The sequence below is a fragment of the Bacillus rossius genome (genome assembly GCF_032445375.1).
Source record: "Bacillus rossius redtenbacheri isolate Brsri chromosome 4 unlocalized genomic scaffold, Brsri_v3 Brsri_v3_scf4_1, whole genome shotgun sequence".
NCBI lineage: Eukaryota > Metazoa > Arthropoda > Insecta > Phasmatodea > Bacillidae > Bacillus > Bacillus rossius.
This window is the reverse complement of record NW_026962010.1, coordinates 7,063,408-7,083,606: the sequence shown is the minus strand read 5'-3', so window position 1 is coordinate 7,083,606 and position 20,199 is coordinate 7,063,408. Positions and strand designations below refer to the sequence as shown.

Here is a 20,199-nt window from a genome sequence, read left to right as displayed (position 1 = left end):
CAGTAGTGATAGTGATGGACTGGTAGTGTGTGTAGATAAGAAAGATGACTGCCGACGAGCTAAGAATATAATGGCTTTCCTACCCACGTTGAAAATGATATGAGTGAAATGAAGAGGGACCAAGAGGAAATGATGAATCGCCAGAAAGAGATGAAGAATAAAATTGATAATAGCCAAAAGAGATGACAGATAAAATTGATAATAGCCAAAAAGAGATGCATAAATGAAGAATGCCATAAAGACCGAGATCGAAGACATGAAGAACCAAGAGGAGATGAAGAGGGGTCAGGAATTAATGCTTAATGAACTCGTGGCTGCTCAAGAAGAATTAAAGAAGAAGATGGATGAAACCAGTATTCAGTTAGAAAGTGAAAGTGCAGTGTTCAGAGCAACATCTAGCAGAACATGAGGAACTGACGGTGCAACAGCTAGCTCAACTCAATCAGGCCACTGAACGGTGAGTAGCAGCGGTAACTGAAGAGAGCCGTCGGAAGATCAAGGAAGCTACATCTGCTAAAAAAACTGAGTAGTTCTTCCGGAGACGTGAAGGTGGAAGGTGCAACTGGTCACCCAAAATTCAAGCCACCCACCTAAGATGGCCAATCATCGTGGGCTGGTCCAAAATGTTTATTACGACATCCCTTCTATCATGACCCTATTCCCAGGGACCTTGAGGACTAGAAACAATGAAAAGTGCCTTCAAGAATATCTACCGAAAAATTATTCAGACAACTTGCAAGTAAAGAAACTTTCAACTGTCTAGACCTAAATAACCTCTATTTAAAGGCTCAATAAGTCAATACTATAAGTCAGCTATCACGCAAAACAAAAGTTTACAAACTCCACCTACGGACACAAAATCAAATAAAAGACAACCAATGCTAATTGTGTCTTTACCATTGGATACCTGGAAGTACGTGGCCACGAGTCAATGGCAGCAATTATTCGCTGGTTTGCAAGAGTATCTGCCTGCCTGGTTTCCAGTCGTATCTTCGGTATCTTCCGCTCAGCCGGTACAAATATGTGGCGTGAGCTCTGGAATCAACACAAAAAGCCACTACAAAAAACAATAAACCAAATACCTAGTTACAAATTACGGTAAAATGTGTAAATGCCCAACCAAAAACAGGCATAAGTAACACAGTTTAGAGACAGACACAGCTCTTCCAGCTCTCCGCCTGGCAGCTGACCACACGGTGATGGATCTCGGTGTTGGGGGGAAGAGGTAGGAAACATAACATTTGTTTATTTGTGTGGAAATTCACGAAAAAGACAGAAAAAATTGGAAATTGCATTTTGGGTTCAAAACATCACAATTTGCGTTGTTTTTCTAATTTATCGCGATCACAATTTTTTCAGGTCCCTAAGTATAAGTCCTGCCAAAAACAGAAAACAGAGCAAGATGAGTAAACTAAAATGTTCATCATTACATCGACAGCATCAAAATTTTACCACAGGGCTCAACAAACCATGATTCTGTGATTAGTTCCTTAAATTGCTGTACCAGTTGCATCACGTGCTGTGCAGACAGGTCAACGAAGGCTAGTGGCTTGTTGCGTATTCATCAGACTTTATACCTCGAACGAGAGAAATGGTGTACAGATGGAACAGTCTCACAAAGTTGAAACGAATGCAAGCGTGGAAAATGTTTTGACGGTCATGTTTGTTACTGTTTTGAAACAATTGTTTAAAATTTTAACAAATAAATATATTTTAAGAGTGTAAAGATAAACTTTATTACATTATTTTTTCCCAGAAATGATGAGTGTCATATGCGGGAAGCATCTATACATGCTAACGTTTTTAACAGGAAAAATTAACATAGCAATGTATGAATGTGACCAAGGGAATAATTATTTAAACGTTATAAACGGGAAAAACATACTACCTATGTGGGAATGTCTTGGCGAGTTTTGCTGTAATACACAAATAAAAATATTAAAAATATTAAAAGCACCTACTAAATGTTTTAAAATAAGCAACCTTAAACTAGTTGTGAACACAACAATATGCGGAGACTTATATATGTTTTGATATTTCAAAACAAAGAAAAGCACATCACACACAAAAAATATATACAGTAGAATCCCGCTGATGCGACCCCTCACAATTTCCGGAAAAACAGACTTATAAACGGAATGGTCGCAATAGAGAATTCGGGCCAATGAATCAGAGGGTTGTACGTATTTGTATACATGAAAATTGAATTCAAAATCATTTACAATGTAAATATTAAGTTTTAATTAAGTTGCATTTAGAATGCTACTTTCGAAATATTAGATGTCAGTTTATAAAATAATAATATAAAATTTTGGAAAAACTACATGCAAATTTTCTCAACCCCTAACTATCAGATAGTGTTCTTTTTTATATTCTACTAACATATTGATATTACAAAAAAGAATTCAATATCAATTAAAAAAACAAAGGCTGTTAAATTACTTGGAATATGTAAATAAAGGGTCAGAATATACAAATATTATTTAAAAACACAGAAAATAAAATTTAAAAAAAAAGGAAGCTAACCCCTTGAACAGGATTCAGTTGCAGGATCCCGCAGTACTGACGCCACTTCCGGCGAATGATCCCAACGATCCTGCCGGTCGGCTGTCTCTCCGCCCGCTGCTTCGTCTCCTCTGGGGCGGGAGACGGCTCCTCCTCTAGGACGTCTCCTGAGACGTGCATTCACAACACGACACTCGTACTGCACTGCGGTTAGTACACACATCACTACCAGTGTGTGTTGTGTGGAGTAAGACATCCTGCTCCTTGGACAACTCCAAAACCAGAGACTACCACCTCCACAACGTAATCGGAACGTATTCATAATGCACTGCACTTTTGTTAGTGTTCGACAGAGGCCCACTACTATTGGCTGTTAGTATAATAGTTTTAAACATACAATAAATAAGCCTGATAGTTTAATTATAACCTTACAGTAAGCCTTGCTTGTTGTTTCCATTCCTTATTTTTTTTCTCATATTGTTATAGGATCTTGTCCTCATGTTAATTTTTGTTTACAAAATTTGGTTACTCACATGTATGCTAATGAAGGAGTTAAGTTGTCTAATTTACAGTCATGTTTGTCGGGGAAAGTTCTTCACTTGAGTTTTGGTTGCAAAAATTACTTAGGTTTAACTTAGGTTATCCCTGTAAAGATATCTGTTTTTTGTTATCTTTGAAAGATTTGTGCAATGGGAGTGCATGACTTGATGTAAGCTTTTGGACATACGCCATTGCTAAGAACTTTTTCTGTTGAAGAAAAACTAAAAAACTAAAAAATGAAAAATAAAGAAATAAATAAATAATAAAAAAAGGGACAAAAAACACAAAATTAAGCAAAAAATTGCTGTTGTCAACAAGGATATAAACACCACAAATATATTCCATAACAGGAATATAGTCAACAAACAAAGAAAAACAAAGAAAAATGTACTAAGAGAACAAAAAAAAAACCACAAATGATGACGACACAGAAATATTGAACCCAAAAAATTCAGCACAACGTTTGAAACGAAACAGAAACACGACAAAACGAAAATACGAAACAAACACGATAGTTTTCCAAAACAGAATAGAACGATAAAAACCCCCACAAATGATGACAACACAAAAATATTGAACCCAAAATAATTCAGAACAACAGTTGAAACGAGACAAAAACACGACAAAACGAAAAGACGAAACAAACACAATAGTTTTACCAAAACAGAAACAAGTGACGTTTCGGGAACTGCTATCTGCTCCCGTCCTCAGGCAGAGACGCACATGGTACGGAAACACAGGTGCGACTCAGTTGTTTTGTATAATTTTTTATACATTTAATATTGCCCACCAAAAGATCTGTTCTACTCAAGAACATAATATTTGCATTTGTTAGGCTTAGTTAGTGATATGTGTACAACCGTGAGTTAATCCCTATTTTAAATATACCATTTTATTGATTTAAAGTGATGAAACTAATCATCATATTGTCTGACTATTGTACGTAGCAACACTACTCTCACCTCCTCATGACTGCAAGGGGGTAGAAGTTACAGGATGATACTGAATGATGAAGTTAGTGTGTCAATAAATTGAAGACTGGATGATTTTGCATCCCCAACCAATGAATAGGCTATAAATTTGAAATGAACTGTTTGAAAACACTTTTTTTATTTTATTTTAAAATATTAACTAATCAATAATAAATATTTAAAATTAATAATCTTATAATATTTAGTACAAATTAGGTCATATATATTTATTATTCTCTAAATTTTTTTTAATTTTTCAAATTTAAACTAAACTTTATTGACTGTGTCGACTATCTTTTTCCAGCCCTTTTATTATTTTATTGTAATTAATTATTTGCATGCAATTAAAACTATTTTTTAATGATGCCAAAGAAATATAACATCTCACGCGTGTACATAAGTACACGTACCCAATATTTTTATTTTTATTTTATTTATTTATTTATAATAATAGTGGTTTTAGTCCTGAAGAAAGACCCTCATCTTGAAATTTCTGTTTGTATTCACACAGTCCCAAAACAATACAGTTTATGGAGAAGACTCGCCATTCACGGTTCCGTCTATATACTGTGACAAAGCACGTGCCAGGGAATACCACGTACGTGCAAGCTGAGGAAGTGAGATGAGCGACTCCTGGAGTTCCGGGGGTCATTACGAACCTGGATCATCTCCTTCGTCCACCAAAACAATCTCAGAAGGAGCAGCCCACTGGTCTTCTGGAAGCATCTCCAGGGCCACCGTGTCACCATCGACGGCCCGGTTCAGGCCTTCTCGACCTTGGACCAGGACCTGGAGGATTGTCTCACATCTCACTTGCTTCTCTGCAACGACAAGCTTTCTACTGTTTCTGTCATCTCAAACTTAAGTTTATCTTATGATTAAGGTCTCTATATCGAAAAGAATAAACACAGACCTAAATAGTTAGGCATCACACAGGCATTAATGGTAATGGGAAGTGAAAGACAACAATAAAAAACCACTAAATAAACCCACACACACAAAAACATATAGTACAAAGAATATAAGTGATGATTTGCAACCAGAGTAAAACAGCAGCATCAAACTCACTGTTGCGGTGTGTACATCTGTAACCTAGTAAAGCCCAAGTGTAGGCTGTGAAGGTGTTCTAGTGTAACCGCTGCCTGGGGTAAGTTGTCCCGCAGTGCAGCAGTGTGCGAGTGACGTCATGCCACAGCACGTGTATACTGACCCCCGCACCTCCTAGACCGGACCCGATGGCCACCGAGTAGTTCTGGGCTGGACAGCACCAGCAACCATGATCTGCGGCGGAACCTTTGTCCGAACTATGTTAGGTGCAGACATGACCGGGTCTCTGCGAAGACTAGCGAGCTGATGAACTCGCTGTACGACGAGTGGCGCTAATGATCGCTGTGGAAGCTGGGACCTGAGCGAGTGACTGGCAACTTGCGACGCGGGGGGAGTCGAGGACCAGTGACTCAGCGACTGAGCCTGGGACGAGTGGCACCCGCCTCAGCCCGCCCCAGGTTCCTGTCCGAGCGGTCCACCTGCAAGGCAGCGGAGAACTTCAGGTCCACGGGAGACATTGTAGGCGAGTAACGGCAAGTTACCCAGCCCCAAGTTCACAAACTCGCGACTGGAGTAACCGTCGGTCTCGAGAGACTAAGTGAACTAGGAACTCGTTCCAACATTCGAGGAAGACAGGTATTCGATCTCCGGCCGATTTATGTGCCGTTCCACAAAGAGTTCCTACACTAGCATGTGTAGGAACATTGTTTACTTAGTAAAACTGTTGTAGGTAATCTCATGTATTGAATAAGTTCACTGCAGAGCACTGGTGAAGGTCAGGAGCTATTCGTGACTCGTCAGAAATTTTTCAAGTACCATGAGTTCGCGGCTGCCGGCAAGCTCACTCATGTCATGTGATATCACTATCATAGTGTTTAGTTTGAGCAGGCCTATGTAGGCCAGTAAGCAGTGCTATGCTACCATTACGTGAGCAGCATTGCCCGAGCTCAGCTGTCCCGTTCATGAGGGGCGTGAACAAAGTTGTTTAACTGGTTCAATTTGCTACTTAGTTAAAATTGTATTTGAATAAATGTCCAGTTTCATTCATCACCGCTTTGCCATTGTCCTTAAATAGCTAGTTGTAGGTCTGCCCTCACTTTGAGGGGCGACCATTCCATATCACAAACCAAAAAAAGTCCAATTATAAAAAATTACCAACAAGCTAAGCCCTACATAAACTTCACTCACAGTTCAAACACAACAAATATCTACTTTTTTATTAATGGGCATTCCATGCTAAGCAAGCAATATAATTAGTTTTTAATCCTGATCTTTTAATGTAAAACTCTGTAAAACATTATTTAAAACTATGAAATAAGCTCAAACATATTATCTCTACTTTTTTTTGCTAACTAGCTGTGGTTCTCATCGTTGATGGGTTCCGTTTCCTTTTTGAGACGAAATGTGTTTTGCCCTTGCTCCACAATTGTCTATATAACTGCCAAGAGAACTCATGTTCGCAGTACCGTGTACCTACAGTAGGATAGAAAAAATGAACTGCAATGGATTTTTAGTTTATTATAAAATTTAAACTTTATAAAATGCCCAAAAAAATTTTTATTCTATCTTTAAACATAGGCTACTGTGTGTGTGTGTGGCCCGCATCAAGCATGTATTTGTAAATAGACTTTAATGGCTATTCTCTAAGGAATTTTTTTTTTAATTTATGGAATAAATTACTTTATGATTTAATCTAAAGTATCAGCTACCTCTATTTTAAAAGTCATCAAAATGGGTTCAATAATAAAGTCATGACTAAGTGTGAGTACAAAACATCCAGACCTCTAAACTTTTGCATTATTGTAGAATGTGTTAATTAAGATATCCAGTACTTTGTATTAATAATTAGTTAACTTCTAGAGACCAGTTAGTTATTTTTGATTTAAGTATTTTCAGTAAGCAATATTTTTCAAACCAAAGTTTTAGGTTATATTTAAAAGGTTTACAATAACTATAATAGATTTGATTCCTCCAACCCCTATTTTTACAACCCTTTAAGTAATGGTTGAGACCTGCGGAATTCACAATTATGTTCAACCTGCTTTATACCTGCATGAAACTAAAAACAGGACAAAGGATCCCTAATCCAACTTTCATCCTAAATAAGTTTTAGCCCAGGAACTTTGGGGAATTAAAGAGCTTTAACCTTGAAATAAATATTACAATTTTTATTTAGTCATGAGTATTATAATCTTACAAAACAACCTAATCAATTCCCGCCGTTCTCTTGGACAGCATCATTTATTTCGTGCAAGAAAGTCATTAATCAGTACCAAGGATAGAGAAGCATAAATGACTTGTCAAATATACTTCAATCAATACTTTTCCAGATGGATACTAATAAAATTAATTAATCAATCTTTAACCTATAAAAGCTACCAACTTGAACCCCAAGCCCATTCCAATCCAGCACGTTACACTCAATGTCACGCAAACCTGCCGAGATGGTAGTAGTGATGACACTACGTGACACACAGATGTCACATTCAGCGATGTTGCGTACGTGATGGGGAGCTGTTACCCGCTAGCATTACTTCACCCACGCCAGTCACAATCCAGACACTGTACAAAGACTTAAGGAACAGTTTCAAAACTGACCTTGATGCAAGTCTCAAGACACTATCACACACTGTTAAAAAAAAGGGGGGGTTGTCTGTAAAGTCGGTTTACAGACGATAATTCTACGCGATAACGTCATAGGAAAACACTGATGAAAAAATTGCATACTTTTTTAATTTTCAAATATTATTTAACAGTTTTTTGCAAATTTATTTTAAATAATTTGTTTGAATATAATCATAACACGATTAGTTAAAAAGCCCGCCTCATCCTGTTTGATATCATAGGAGATTTTCTCGCACGGTGGTTGGCCGGTTCTCGCACGCTCGGCTCAGGCGGAATGTGACAATGAGTCATGCTTTTTCGTGCGTGCAGCCGACGTTAGTCGATTTATAAGACGTTATCACGTCCAAATGTTTGAAACACAAACATGCGACCATAGAAGCCAGAGTGCTGAACGGTTGCAACCGCACCATGCCGTCCCGGCCGTCCACGTTGACCTGGCCCTCCAGGAAGTTCTCGCGGGAGGCCAGGAAGGTGCCCTGGCAGAGACGCCCGCTCCTCACGCCGGCGTGCACCTGGGCGGGGGTGAGGTGCGGGGGGAACAGGGGCTCCCGCCCCGCCCAGCCGCCCACGTACTGCAGGCTGGCCAGGTTCAGCTTGTCTTCCAGCCCCGCGTGGCCGCGCAGGCTGCGCACGTACTCCACTACTGCAGGCACAGACCGGCCGCATCGCTCTCCACTCTTGTCTTGTACAAGCTACTCTTTCAACAAACACGCTTTTCATGAACAGGTTTTGTTTTTTATGAATAACTTCAACTAACAAAACCTTTCTTTTTTCGCATGAAAGTCTAACCCTTTCTTTTCAGACTCAATTTTAGTATAAAAATGAGACAATTATGCGCTAAATCACAGTATCAACGTTTCCAAAAAAAAAAAAAATTATAAAACAAGTATTTCTCTTTAGTTTTACGATTTGCAGTGGTAACACGCAGATTATATTGCTTCAGCTACATGTTGCAGTGCTACAGAAGTGTGCCACTCACCGGTGCACACAGTCAGGCCCTCGGCCACGGCCCGCTCCTTGTTGCCGGCGTCGTCCGTGAGCAGCACCGCCCGCACACGCTCCCCCGGGCCCGCCAGGTGGCTCTCGTACCACGCCGCCGCCACGCGGATGGCTCGGTCGTTGCGGTCGTTCACCGTCTCCCCCGGCCGGCGCTCCACGTACGTGTCCCTGCGCCACACCGCCACGCCACCACGCCACCACACTGACCACACTGTACCACCACACTGACCACACTGCACCACCACACTGCACCACCACACTGTACCACCACACCACTACACTGACCACACTGCACCACCACACTGTACCACCACACCACCACACTGACCACACTGACCAGACTGCACCGACAACGAATAGTAAACTACCATTTAGTGTCTGTTTTGAATTAAAATATTAAGTACGTAGTCAATGTCTCGTTTTATTATTTTTATTTTAAACCATTACACTAAGAACGACTCGCTGACATAGAGGTTTCACGTGAAACCAACGGCCGTGAGTCTCGATACAGCCCCACCGATTATTTCTAGAAAATTTGCAGGATGGTTCCTTACTGTAGGTCATGGCTAATTCTTTTCACATTGTCGCTCTACTGTGGTGTTGCGTTTTGTCGTCTGCATTATTGACCTCGCTATTAATATGTTTCTCCCTAACAGATGTCACAGAGTCTCTCAATGTTCACTCGCCCATCACATTTGTGTCTGGACATAGGTTTGTGACTAAATGATTGGTTGTAGTGATGGCTGGTGAATGCTTTAGAACAGATACATTTTTATTTCTGTCTTAAATCATTAATGGTAAAATATTTTTGAACTGAAACATTTTTCAACCCCCTAGGATAATAGCTTCAAGTGTTTATTTATGTAACATTTGGACCATAGAGCTAGCCGGGGAACTGAGCTGTTTCAATCTGTCACAAGGGTGGATCCAGCCTGGTGGTACTGATGGTCAGGAGAGGGCAAAATTAATTTTTATACTAAAATTTTAGAACATTTACAACTGAAATATTTAGTAAAATTTATTTGTGGTTCAAAAACATCCTATTATCTTTAGAACTGCAGTAATATAATACTTTAGTAAATTTGGTAAAACGATGACAAGGAATTTGAAGAAAATATGGAATTATTCAGGGTTCGGAAGGGGGGCATGCCACTATACCCCCCTCCCCTATCTTCCCTGGATCCGCCAGTTGTCTGTCAACATGTTATAATAAGTCGCCGGAGTGTTTCTCCTTGAGCTCATTAGTTGGGATTTAATCATAGTTTATTAGTTGTTAAGTTAAATTTTTAAGGAGTAGCTCAAAGTTTGTAAGTTTTTGGTTATTTTTTTAAAAAAATTATATAAAATAATACTAGTTAAAATGTAAAACTTAGGCTAAACAAATTCTGGAGATAAGAGTTTGTTAATAAAATATTTTTTTTCTTTTTTTGATTTAAGTGATTTTAGTTCATTTAAACTATTAGTTTAATTTCACATCCAACAGGAAGGTCATGTACAGAGCAGAAACTTACCAATCCCAAAAATCTAGCTGTACTAATAGTTAAAAATAATTAATTACCTTTCAATGAATATTGCTCAATAACTACATTTGAGTTTATGAGTTACATTATTTTCCCCCAGGATTTGAGTTGTTTAAGATCGTGTAATTAGGAATTATGTTTCAGCTGCACAGGCATTTGCTGGTTAATTCCCACCCAGCTACAATACATTTTAAAAAATTCCAATAAACAATTCTAATGAAAACAAAAATAGTGAAAGCCTTTTATTTGCGATAAATATCAGGGTTTCAACGGCATGGCCACCATGTTAATGAACGGGTTCACCAGCCACCTGTGGTGTTCGTTCACGAAGATGTAGAACTTCCTCTGAGGGTTGGACAGGATGTCCTTCAAGCGCTTGTACACGGAGGAGCTGCGATGCTTCACCTCGTCCAGAACCGTCTGCACCACGATGACGTTGCACATCGCCTTTTCTTCCAGCACGTCTATCTGCAATCATTCCACACACAAGCATGGCAGCACGGAACCATCTTGGGACCAATGTGGAAAACTCCTGGAACCAAAGCTGCAAGAATGGCAGTGTAGACTCGCAGAGATGCCGAGAACTGCCGTAGTCAAATATAAAACCTGCAGAACTCCTTCTTTGTTCTGTCACGAAAAATGTAATGGTAATCTCATTCACCATGTCACATTATACCTAATAACTCAGTAAAGTAGTGTTTTAAGTGAAATTTAGCTATGGCCAGTTAATTGGTTACCATTATCAGACAAACTACCTAGTGTTTAAGATAAGGTTAGACTTTTTTTTACAGTAGCCCGGTCAAGTTAGCCCAAAAATTAGGGATAAGGTTACAAAAATTTGCATAGAGCTGAAAATTTGTATGAATGTTCGGAACACCATTATAAATTAAACGCAATAAGTCCCCATGAATCCGAAATTTGCAAAAAAATTTATTCAAGGGCAAAGTTCGCAAATATGGTGTTTTTGCGTTTTTCAGCCAAACTGTAAGTTTAACATAAATACATCCACTGGAATCGTAATGGGCCATACTTTCATCCAGCCGTGTTTGGCCGAATACACAGACAACATGCAGAGCAACCGAACAAGCAACCACTAGAGCCGACATTCAGCCGTCAGTTACCAGTTGTATATCCTCTTGCTACGTGCTTATTTTAAAAAAAAATAAGTTGTTTGTACTTATGTATGTGCGTTAGATGTTATACTTCCTTTTGATTTAAAAGGTTTAAGACAGTGAACTAATTTTAAACTTACCGTAAAATAATTAAATAAATAACAAGTATTCCATATTAATATGAACATATGTAGAATATTAATTAATTTAGAAGAATAATTAAGATGGATTAGAATTGAAATGATGATTAATAAATATGCTGAATGGTGACTGCAATTTATTAATTATAATTATTTATTAGTAACAATGGAATAATTTATAATTAATAACACAAAAGAATTATACATACGGGAATATATAAATACACTTGAAATAAATGTTTATAAACACAATTTATATCAATAATATTCACAATAAATAAATGTTTTTAATTATATGGACCAGTAGTCAATATCAATCACTAAATTGCTGAACGCAACTCACACGTAGTTCTGCACCCTACGCTAGAATTTGCTGCCGGAGCACTTACGTCGACTATCAAATCATTCGCTTTGCAGAGCGAAAGATTAAACTATATAATGAAACTTCTCTGATAAAAACGAAAACGACTAAAAAAAAATACCGTACCGTGGCTTGGACCTGATTTTTGACAAGTAATTTTATTAAAATACTGCCCACCTTGTTAAAATTCATTACGAAGTTAATACTATTTAGTATCCGCACACAATAGATGACCATAAATTATTAAGTATTAAAGGATGTTGTAATGTTCGGTCGAATGGGGACGGGAAAATCCCATCTCCATTGGCTCAGGCAGTCAGCCGGCTGGCTTCGGCCGTAAACGGCCGAATAGGGAGTGTGTAGTGGACATGTTCCAATTCCTTCTCTTGTTACCGGATCTTTCAGCGTGGATGGCCGGCCTGATCCTAGTAGACAAGCTACACTCTGCCCGGCTGCTCAACACGTGACGGTTGAGCAAGCTCACCTGGTTGAGCACCACGCAGGTATCCACTACCACGTAGTGTGGGAAGCTGAACAAAGAACTGTTTGAAACTGGTTCATCATCCAAGACCAGTTCGTGAGCTTTGTGAAGGCACTTGGCACACAAGTTGGATCCACACCAGATATCATCTCTGAGATAATGCTCCCTCACGATCTGGAAAAGTAAAACATGCACAATCATACACAAATCACATTTCAAATCACTTTACAAGAGTGCACAGTAAAACAATACTTGGTATTGAAATGTACTATGATTATGATACTATCAATAAGGCTGATTAATTTTGTGATGGTAGGGGTCATAACATATTAAAAAATGTATAATCAGGGTGTCTACAAAACCCGCTCTACAAAATTCCCTGACTTTTCCCTGTTTTCCAGATCAAAATTTGTGATTTTCCCTGACCTTTCTTGTAAATTGTAAGATTATTTTTTTTAATTTTGTTTCCTTAGTTTTGGTGTGGGAGTGTGTGTGCGTGCGATTGCATAATAGTATCTATACGGAAACAAAAAAACCTTATATATTAAACTGAACAGACCTTTGGTGCATTGTAACATGTTTGCAAATAATGAAGAACTTAAACTAAAGGCAAAGTAAACAATAGTGTACTTACCATGCAATACAAATGTTTTAACTTTCAAAATAAGTTTAAGTATTTCAAGCAATAAAATATTATACATATAGATAAACAATACCATTTAAATGTAATCCCAACATCTGTACTAATCCACACACAAACATATGACAACACTGAAATAACACAGCACTACGCAGAAAAATTACTGATTCCTCAGTGTGTCTATTTCAGCTTCCAAACGACTTGCTTCCTTTGCAGCATTTTCCAGTAATTTTGCTTTTTTTTTTCTCCAAGTCTTTCACAGCAATTTCAGCATACCTTTTTTGCCACCTTTCTTTTTCCTTGGAACAAGCATCAATGGACTCTTTAGCTTTCACCTCTGCATACTTCGCTCGAGAATTTCTGGCCGCATGAATAAGAGATTTGGTGATAGGGACATCTCTCACTTCACCATAGGATAGGACAGCATCATAGACGATACGCCGTGCAATCAATGAGGTCTCCTGATTCGTCATTAAACAATCAACGATTTTCCATCAGAATGTCAAGCAGAGAAGTTATTCGCTGTGCTCGAAGTTTGGGATCAGCTGCGACAGAAGGATCAAAGCATGTAATTGCTCTTGTCAGTGGATAAGCTTAAGGACTACGTTCCAACAATTTTGACACCATTTTCGCTAATGCATTGCGACAATCACGACGGAACTCCATAATCTGAAGGTCTTTAGTGCAGCACGACATGCAAACCCTATATCAAATTTTTCAAATGATGTTAGATTCTTAGTATCTTTTACATCTATAGATTTAGGACTACTTGCTGTTTTAAATACCTATTCTTTTACAAACCTTGTCATTAGGTTGTTCAAAACAGGTGTGAGAGCACTGTGCAAAAAATGGCCCAAAGGTAGATCTGATTGGAATTCAGTGAGAAAATATTCAACATGATTGGCCAGGGTTATGAAGAATGCAAGCTTTGCTTCTAGTAGGGGATCTTTAATAGCAGCAGAAAGAGTTTTGAAACTATCAATTTTTGGAGGGTAATAACATCCACACACACGAATCGGGCCGGCAGCCATTACCAAAACATAACAAGAAACTGCCTCTGGCACAGAGCAAAAGGAACATACTAGCACACCCTACCGGAAAGTACGGTACTACGCAACTAATTTTGTTAAACGTCCTAGAAAAACCGCAACAGAAAATACTGCTGCGCAAGCAAGCAGTAATTGTAAATTTTAGTAAAATAATTATTAATTGCCTTGAGAATTTCCCTGACTTTTATGAGGCTAGGTTAAAATTCCCTGACATTTCCCTGACTTTTCCAGAAAAAATAAATTCCCTGACATTTCCCTGTTTTCCAAATTTGTCGACACCCTGATTATAATCCAAAATAAACTGTGAATTATTCATCACTAGATACATACAGCTAACCATTAATCATAAATCCTTACATTAACAACCAAAGTAATGTTACCCACTACCAATATGTATGCAGGTCACTGCACCAACCTATCACCGGCTTCCCACCCTCTTCGTCCAGAATTTTACTCCGTTTCCCAGTATAACCAAACGACTTTCCCCAGTCTAATTAACCATTCAAAGCCAGACACCATAAATATATTAAACTACAAATACATTTAACCAAATTTCAAACACACAAAACATGCCTAACTGACCATAATGATAAGTGTGAGAAAACATGTTCGGAAAGGATAGCCCAATTAATTAAATACAGTTTTATTTATTAACTACTATTTGGAGTTTTAATAAAATTGCAACACTTTAAATGTCTGTCCACAAAAACAGTCCGCAGTTCACTCTCCCCACTGGAGCTCGGTTCTACTGCTCGCCTCTTGACCCGCACCTGTGTCCAACACACTGCCTCGCACAGCACAGTCCCGAAGCACCAGACTCCACACACGAGGCCCGTCACTTGTCATCCGTGTTCACTCAGCAAGGGGTCATTCGCTCTCTCCACTTCACAGCCTCGGAGGCTGGCGTCATCATCTTTACAACCCTCAGTCCCCTTCCGCCCGAAGCTCCCAGAACAATGGCGTCCTAGTTACGCCGCGTCACGCATGAGAGGCTCTGGGGGCGTGCCGAGGGGGAGGGGGTAGCAAGGTGCCGTTGTTAGCAGTAATGACCCAAGCCCCTCCTACTTGTGAGCGAGCTGCCTTGCCTCGCTACCCCATACCCACTATTCTTGTAACAATAATGCATTCTCCCGCACAATACAGTTTGCCCTGTTATCAGTTTCTTCAAAGTTAATCAACCTACACTGCCAGTCTGTAACATTAAACAACTATGTAAATTTGATTAAATTTTAAAAATAAATTGATTCAGAGAGTGTGAATGACTATAGACATTTGATCGTGCTTCAAATCATTAAATCAATTCACGTATGATTCACCGAATGTTTTTTCTAATGTTTAATTAATAATAAAAAATTATTTTTTTAACTACACATGAATTTGTATCTAAAATACAAGCTGGTTTTAAGAGATCAGAAAAACACACAAGTACTATTAAAAATTACTAATCCGGTTTGGCAACTGAGAATATGTAATTTCCCTGTGTTTTCCACGTTTTGAAGATACCTTTTCATTCCCTGTTTACCAGATCTTCGCTGTTTGAAGGACTCTGAATTATCTCTAAAGATAAGTAAAAACTGAGTTACACACAGCTTGTACTGGCTATCAGCGCAAAACTTAGCGAACTTGTTATCAAAATACATTTAATTAAAAAATGGCTGTGTTTATTTGCACTCAGACCCCACAGTGAGGGGCTGAGGGCTGGACTCCCCTGCCCCCTCCCGCCCCTCCTGCCCCTCCTGCCCGTGTGTAACTAACATAAGGAAATTTACTTGAACCAAATATTGTTGCCCAATTAATGCTCATTTCAACGACATACATATATTGTTTCTGTATCCTACATTTTATATTTTTTAATCTATAGCTAAACGGAATACATGTAGACATTGCATATCGTACACAAAAATCTTGGGTTACATTTAATGGGCCTAATAAAAACATTTTTTATTAAATTCTCGTTACTTAGTTGCAACTTTACAAAAAAAATTTAATCTCTAAAAAATATTTTGAAAAAATAAATAAACATTAAAAATATATATCCATTTTAAAAACAAAATTATACTCTGATTGCTGTGAATTGAGATATTCTTAACTATAACATTATAATAAAGTGTTCATGACGGACAGGAAATGAGGCACAACCTGATGAAGTTCTCATCAAGGAAGTCATGTACCATCCGGCATTAACTATAAAAATTATTCTTGATGTTTTACTCTACAAGACTACCCCAGCTACTGATTTCAGAAATTATAAGAATGGAGATTTTCTCAGCCTTTTCAAAACCATACATAAGTAAGATTGGACAAACTATTAAAAATATACTGCTGGTAATTATCAAGTTGATCAACTAACAGATTGCATATGTAATAATATTAACAAATATATCCCAAAAATTACAGGAAATACTTCAAAGTACCCTAGCTGGTTCTCTAGGGAGTTAATACAAGCCCTAAAATCTAGAAAAAAATATATAAACTATATAAAAGAAATTTTAATAACATTTTATATTATTCTTATTTATGGTTTTATCGTAAGCAAGTTAAAAACCTTATCAAATATGATAAAATTAATTGGTCCAGATTTATTAATAACAATATAAAGACCAACCCTAAAAGTTTTGGCACTTAGTCAAAATAATGAGAAATGGTTTTTCACGAACCATACAGGCCTACTCTTCAAATAAATGATATTGTATCTTCTGATCATGTTTTGCTATCGAATGTTTTTGCTGAATATGTTTCTAGTGCATTTGTCTCTTCCAATGATAAGCAAACTGTTAATGCTCCTGATGTGTGACATGATACAATCTCAGATCCAATTATATCCGAAAGCCCTGTACTTTGGAGTATTAAATCTCTAAATTCCTCTATGTCTTCTGGCCCTGATGGTAAACCTAATTTCATTCTTAAAGGTTGCTCTCACATATTAATACCCCTAATTAAACATCTATTTAACATGAGTGTTAACACTAATAACTTTCTTTCTAAATGGAAAATAGCAATGGTAGTTCCTATGTACACAAAAGTGGTTCCAAATGAAATGGTAAAAATTATCCCCCAATATCTCTTCTAAACAGTTTTTTGAAATTTTTTTTGGAAACATTATTTTTAAAATTATAAATTTTCAAATTAAAAATAGGTTTCCTCTCTTCTAACATGGTTTTAGAGCTGGTATGACCACTGCTACCAATCTTATTACTTTTCTAAATCCTATGTATAATGAAGTCACAAACAAGGGCCAGTTGGATGCCTGCTGCTTCGACCTTGCAAATGTTTTTGATATTGTCAAACATACTATTTTACTTAGGAAACTATCTAACTTTGGTTTAAGTGACAATTTTGTGAAAAGGTTCTCCAATTAGGTACCTTAACAAAAGAAGCTATTTCGTATCTATAAACAACTGAAAATGTACACTCTTTAAAGACTGTTCTGGTGTTTCTCAGGGAGATACACTCTCTCCTTTACTCTTTAGTATATTCATCGATGACATCTCTCGCGTTCCCACCAATTCCACTGGTGTACTGTTTGCAGATGATCTCAACATTTGTAAAAACTGGTTGTTTACTATTTCATATTGAAATTAATTAAATTCACAAGTACTGCAAAACAAATCAAGTAACTCTCAATACAAAAAAAAATGTATGTTCTTCACAAGGAAATAACTTCCTATCAAATACGATTACAAATTAGATAATCCTCCAATTCCTAAAACTTTCTCTCTAAAAGAGCTTGAAATTATTTTATATTGAAAACTATATTTTCACCTGCATGTCAATTGTAAATCACTTAACTTACGTGTTCCAAAAGGACTCTTCCTACAAATAAAAAATTCTATTCTTTCTCTTTATTACACTTAGGTCTAAAATAGAATATTGTTCAGTCACTTGAAATATTATTAATAAATCTGATAGTGATAAAATTGATCCTATTCAACATAAAATATATAAAATCATTAGGCTAAAAATTTTTCAAGAACCTAACTTACCTTCTCTAGCTAACTGTCATGAATACCTTGATGCAATCTCTTTTAAAAATTGTTATAATTCAAATATAAACTCTATATTTATATTCTTGATAATGCTCGTATTAGAGTACCACAATTTAACAGTAGATTAAAATCTACTCTATGTACCTAATATAAAAAGAACGATATTATCTTTAGACTTATCTCTAATTTCAATAAACTTGATACTCTGGGTAATTTACTGATAATTAGTTGGGTTTTTTTTTTATATTTACCTTAGTGTTTGTTTTTGTATGTGTTTTGTTCTGTATATATTTGTTGTCCACATATGTTTTTGTATTGTTACAATATATTAAAAACAATAATTGTCATGGGAAAACTACTGGATTAGTAAATGGATAACCCAATTAAAACTTTTACCACTACACAGTTTGACTGCCAATATTTACATCACTAACAAATAATCTTCCAAAAATGCCTAATAATCAATTACACTTAAAAATGCTTACTCCCCAGTCACTCGGTTCTTGCACACCGCACACCTCACTGGGCCGCACCTCTGGCGCAACTCTCACCACAGCACCCTCGTGGACCTCCGTCGCCGCCGTCGCACTTGCCTTCGCCGAGAGCCCACTCTGAACTTTGCTCGGAACTTCGCTTGGAACTTTGCTCGGGACTCTCGCCACACCCGCGGCACTCTCGCCACCCAACTATCGCCGAGAAACTCGCTGGCCGAGCAACTCCACCACACACGTGACACTATCGCGCAGACTCTCTCGCCCCGGAACTCTGCCACACCCGCGGCTCTATCACCCGGGACTGAACTCAACTCAACTCCCAAAGGCCAGCGTCCTGGGCTTATATAGGCTCAAGCGCGACTTCTAGAATTCACGAGCACGGCTCGGGCTAGTCGCGCCATTCCGCACTGACCCGACGCCAGATTTATCGAGAAAGGCGTCGGCAGCTGCCTGGTGTCAGGTTAATGGCGCCGAGGCAGAGCGTCGCGCAGAGAGCGGAGGAAAGGAGGGGGGGAAGTGACGTCAGAGGGTGTGCGGGGTCGCCAGCCAGCTGCTAACCTGCGCGCGCCGCGACCCTGTTTACATTTTGTAAAAGTATTAATGAATTTAAGTAATTGTCTTGTTGCTTCGTTGGCTTGTGGGTCTTTGTATGTGAGAGTGCCTGCCTGCTAGACTGTCCTGGCAGGTCTTGTCATCTTGCGTGGTTCTGACATGCCAGAGGTGCCTGGTCTCATGTGTTCAGTGTTGGTGTCTGTGTTGTGCCCATTATTTGAAGTGTAAAAACTATAGATATGGGCATGTCACAATATGAAATAAAATATAAAATAAAAATATTGGAATTCATATTTCAATCTCGTGATGCGAACTTCCTTCTCAGCAATAGGTGCTTATTATCGTGGTTATAAAGCAACAAAAACCGAAGGTTCCTCAAAGACATCACGCAGACCGGCAAGAACAAGCACTGCAGTTTTGCCCTTTGGTCGCTCCCACTGTGGCCACTCTGTCGTCTGCGATTCGCTAAGCCATTTGCGCCCGTGTATCACTCGCTCTCCGGCACTCCGGCCCAGGCCATGACGAACCACCTGTGTTATTAAAATATATCAACCAGTCCCGGAATGGTTGTAAGCATATTGAAACCAAACTGTTCAAAAACTATCAAAAAATAATGTCAGTCCAAAGAATTTCCCATGACAGAGTTGAACCTAATTACTATTTATGAACCTACTTCATTTAAAAAGGAAAAGTAGTTGTAATGCACCAGCACCTGATATTCAAAATCATTTAACTAAAGAATAAAGGCAACCAGTTGTAATGACCAAACCTGAAATAATTCCCGAGCTTCATGATGCAATCTGTATACATATCTCAGCTCAATTCCCTGACGGCAGCATAGTGGAAGCTCTTGGAGCTAAAGATCCTTTAGATCTTACAATCTACAACTGTACAAGTTAATCACGAGAAACTCAACTTAACTGATGAAGGGGAAATGGATAAACTGTTTCCCCAGCTAACTGGTGTACACTTGCCTGAGGGGCCTGTGTTACTGGACACACACGGGCTGTGCAGAGCTTCAGTAGAAACCACACCAAATAAAAACAGTTCGAGATAACAAAGTGCTGTCTGTTTACTAACGGCAACTAATAATGCGCTGAGGGCAGACGGGTAGTTCTGTTTCCACATTTATTTTTCTTTAGGAGAGTGAAAAGGGCTAAAACACATTGTTTTCAGA

At 38.2% G+C, this 20,199-nt stretch overlaps 1 protein-coding gene across 5 annotated transcripts in view; it reads right to left on the bottom strand.

Moving 5' to 3' along the window:
- The window catches only part of LOC134541678 (exosome complex exonuclease RRP44), a 79,399-nt gene that overhangs the window by 52,674 nt on the left and 6,526 nt on the right, over nt 1-20,199 (bottom strand). For all 5 annotated transcript variants that reach the window (XM_063385290.1, XM_063385291.1, XM_063385294.1 and 2 more), the window contains 7 exons: nt 12,305-12,475; nt 10,518-10,675; nt 8,668-8,855; nt 8,096-8,331; nt 4,676-4,805; nt 2,527-2,672; nt 898-1,035 (listed from right to left, as the gene is read on the bottom strand). In XM_063385290.1, the coding sequence (XP_063241360.1) occupies nt 898-1,035; nt 2,527-2,672; nt 4,676-4,805; nt 8,096-8,331; nt 8,668-8,855; nt 10,518-10,675; nt 12,305-12,475 (1,167 nt within the window). The remainder of the gene's footprint in view (nt 1-897; nt 1,036-2,526; nt 2,673-4,675; nt 4,806-8,095; nt 8,332-8,667; nt 8,856-10,517; nt 10,676-12,304; nt 12,476-20,199) is intronic.